This window comes from Nicotiana sylvestris, chromosome 5, assembly GCF_000393655.2.
Source record: "Nicotiana sylvestris chromosome 5, ASM39365v2, whole genome shotgun sequence".
Lineage (NCBI taxonomy): Eukaryota > Viridiplantae > Streptophyta > Magnoliopsida > Solanales > Solanaceae > Nicotiana > Nicotiana sylvestris.
Genome location: NC_091061.1, coordinates 45,845,654 through 45,849,854, shown reverse-complemented (window position 1 = coordinate 45,849,854; position 4,201 = coordinate 45,845,654). Strand labels below are relative to the sequence as shown.

At 37.1% G+C, this 4,201-nt stretch overlaps 1 protein-coding gene across 1 annotated transcript; it reads left to right on the top strand.

Moving 5' to 3' along the window:
• The first annotated feature begins 355 nt into the window (after positions 1-355).
• LOC138868590 (uncharacterized) lies at positions 356-3,258 on the top strand. Its single transcript, XM_070146150.1, has 4 exons — positions 356-426; positions 568-712; positions 2,886-3,113; positions 3,199-3,258. Exons 1-4 carry the CDS (start codon positions 356-358, stop codon positions 3,256-3,258), a joined length of 504 nt encoding a protein of 167 aa, XP_070002251.1.
• Positions 3,259-4,201: the final 943 nt, after the last annotated feature.

The window sequence follows — 4,201 nt, the reverse complement described above, 5'->3', positions numbered from 1 at the left end:
AGACTCATACAATGTGATACTCAAATTGAAGATTGAAATGGAAATGGAATGATGAAGTTTAATTTTTATGTTACTGATTCGTAGCTTAGCTTTATTTCTTTTGTATATGAATCTCTTCTGCTTCATGCTTCTCATAGTTAAGTTCTCTTATGTATAGTCGACTATGTTGTAAATGTTACATGTTTAATTTAGGATTTAAATATGGTCCTATTTGAATATAGTTGATGCAGAACATTTTGGACCTGATGTAGTGTGTGCTAAATGAGTCAGAAGTTAGATCCTACATCCTCTTATGTATTTAAATAAAAGGACTGTATTAGAGCTATCTTTGGCTATATGATTCACTTAAAAAGTCATGGCATACATGTCATGTTTAAACAACATTCAGATTCACGAAATAGCTAATCGAATGGGTTCTGGGTTGTGGTCAGTTTTCTTTTTCTTTACAAGTTACTTCCGGACATGTACTGTTAACAATATTCAAAGCTTTTGGGTATACTAGTTATTGGTTAGTGATGAGACTTATCAATTCGTGTTTTACTTGTAATTGTGATTGTTTTGCTTTAGCGTAGACTTGATATTGAGTCTGGGATCTTCAGCCGTGTTCTTTAAAGGTTTTGAGCTCATTGAGCCTTGGATACTGAAGTCCTTTGCAAAGAAAAAGGCCTGTTACCGCTACTTGGGCTTGCTTCTTGAGCCCAATAGCTTGCTTGTTTGGTTAACTGGATGTTTCCCTTTATAAGCGGATTTGTTTAATACATGTAAAAATATAAATAGACATTTAGTTAGTCAATTTGTGTTGATTAGTTAAGGTTCAGAAATAATTGTTAGTCCGATCTCGCTCTGCTTATAATTTTGAGTGATTTGTAGCCAGCCAACTTGGGATTAAACGTCGACTCTGAGATTAGGGGCCTTATACTGGTCCAGTTGACGAAAGTCAAGGCCAGCTGAGTCCGCCTGGGGTATGACCTTGGACAGTCATCTCACTTAAGAAATTGGGTTCACGTTTGGGCCTAAATCTGAAGGCACCTGTGTGTAGGATTTCGACCCAAAGTTTTTTTTAGCTAGAATTCTCAAGTTCATTTATCGATTGAACTGATTAGTATTTAATTATGAGGTGAGTCGTATCAAATAAAATGACAATTGCTTGGCTTTCATTTCAATTGACGTTGTTTTGATCCTTAGAATTCGAGGCGCACCATTTAGCAAAATTTCATGGCCCTCACAAAGTTGCAAACGCGTAGCTGTTTTAGGCATGTCATTTAATAATATTATCTTCCTAAATTTGGGTGCGCATTTATTTGACCCAAATCCAAATCTCAACAATGTCAAAATATGTCGAAGACCGCGGGTGCATTTATATGACGTGGTTCAAGACATGTGTTAACAATGTTGCAATTTTCCTCAAAAATAATTAAAGCGGTTATAAGGTTAAAATTGAACCATAGGCTAAAATGTGTTTAAAATCAGATAATAAGCTATTTACAGTAGTTGAGCGACCGTGCTAGAACCACGGAACTTGGGAATGCCTAACACCTTCTCCCGGGTTAACAGAATTCCTTACCCGGATTTCTGGTTCGCAGACTATTAAACAGAGTTAAGCTTTTCCTCGATTCGGGATTCAACCGGTGACTTGGGACACCATAAATCTCCCAAGTGGCGACTCTGAATCTTTTAATAATAAATCCCGTTTTGATTGTCCTTTAACTGGAAAAAACTCTCTTATATACCCCTTTACGGGGGTGTATTAAAAAAGGAGGTGTGATAGCACATATAGAACCAGGTTTCCAGTGTGTCAAACTTCCCAAGGGCCTCAGGGACCCAGAGCATTGCTCACACCAGAACCACATATTTAGAAATGATTCAACAGATATTGGGAACCAGTTCCCAGTGCGTCAGAGTTCACGAGAGTCTCATATGGATCCTGAGTAGTGCTCGTACTAGGGTGGTTGAGGACAGACCCTAAAGGACTAAGGTTGGGAGTTTTTTTTAAAAGAGTGACAACATACAAAAAGGGGTAGAGACAGTTTTAAAATAGTTTTTGATTTCAGGAGAGAATAAAGTTTAGAACACAGAACTTGTAGGTAGGATTACATTATGAAAGCAAGCAAGGTTCATGCTCAAACACACAGCCCGAATAAGTTGAAATCTGGAAAACAGTCTAGTTAAGCTAGGTGTTTAATGCTAGCATTTAGGACAGCCTTATTAAAACATGAAAAACCAAAAAGTCAGAACACTCACATGAATTCTAGCCATGTTAGAAAGCAAATTATCAAAACATGTAAGCGACAAAACAAAAAGCCTAGTAACAATACAAGTTCAAAGGCTTAAGAATAATTGACCGCTTAACCTTCTAACATTATCCTAAAGGTACTCAAATTCAGAATAGGTTCAGAACACATAGGAGGCAGATTGAGCATATTTTCTTAAGAGGATTCATATTATTCAAAACAACTAATCTTAAATTAACAGTACCAATTATAGGACTAAAGAGAATCATATAGATAGGCAGAATCATGCCCAGAATGGACTTTAAACATGCTGGATTGTAAACATAGTTCAGGGATACATAGAGATGAAATGACAAAGGATAGTCACTCACTAGTTAAGCAAGCAAACCAGAATAATACCACGAAGTTGAGAGTCTAGAATGTTTGGCCTTGACTTTCAACCGGCCAAGACCAGTAGTAAGCGAGAGAGAACAGAGAGAGTATAGAACTAGAAACCTTAAATTTTAGTGAGAGTATTGAGAGTTTGAGTCTGTCTAAAGGGGAAAGGGAGAAGGGTTTAAATAGTGTTCAATTAACACTACGAAAGTGCTTCAACAAACACTAGAATATCACTTGCTCACATCCAAGTGCACTATTAGTAATATTCCTATAAAGGTAAAGGTAAAATGGCACCCACCTCCAAGCAACTGGTACAAGTTCAACTTTGATGGTGCCTTCAACAATGACTGCCTGCATGGAGGAATTAGTGGAATCATACGCAACAACAAAGGAGAGTGGATATTGGGTTACTACGAGAAGTGTCCAATAATATCACCTATAAAGGCAAAACTCCTAGCTCTTCGGCAGGCACTTCTAATGATTATCAAGGAGAATATCACCCATGTGAACTAGAGACGGATGCCACAGAGGTGATTCATTTTCTAGAAGAAGATTATCCTACTTACAATGATTTAATTCTTGAATGCAGGTGTTTAATGGGGAAGGCAATGCAATAGGGGAAAATCATAATGAAGCACAACTTCCGTGAATGACACAAGATGGCCAAGGAAGCTCTAAAGTACCCTAGTTATAACATAACTCTTTATTTTGCAAAACCACCTACCTTTGCAATGGATGTGTATTGTAAGGACCAGGAAGGTTGTAACTATGTTAGGTCGTGTAGTATGAATGCATGCAACACTCTAGCATCTCTAAGAAATGACAATGCCCTATATGGCATGGCACAACTATGTACTAATGGCATCTCTATGGGTCTTGTACCCTAGTACTTGCTTTTGTCTTTTATTAATATTAATATAAGTATCTTTTACCTTCAAAAAAAGGAAAGAAATTAATCACAAAATAAATAATACAGAGTTCAGTAAATTAACAGGGCATAATAGCGTGTAATTAGGAAAGTAACATTTAAAAATAAGGAAAATATCAATTAACAGTCAGTTTCAAGGCAAATAAGGTAAAGAAATTGTCAAGACCTGGATTTTCCACCCTCGGGACTCATGATGTTGCATACTAGTGGAAGCTAGGCAAGCCAACTATTCCAATTTATTTACCCTTTTTATTAATTATTTTAAACCTCTTAACAATTTTAAGTCAACATATCATAAACAACGGAAAAATAATAATGCGAAAAAGGAAATTTAACAATTTGAGCTAATACCAAAATGTATCCATAAACATAACCACCCAGAACTGATGTCACAAATTCACGAACTATCTACGAATACTACAAGTAGGGTCTGAACAAAATAAATACATGTCTGTCTCTGAAATAGTAAAGAATAGAAGAGAACTAGATAGGGAGGGGACGCCAAGGCCTGCGGATGCCTGCAGTACTACCTCGGATCTCCTGATGGACTGAAGACAACAACCCCTAGCTAAAGTCCGTATGCTCCGGTACCGAGATCTGCACATAGTGCAAAGTGTAGTATCAGCACAACCGACCCCATGTGCTAGTAATTGTCGAGCATAAC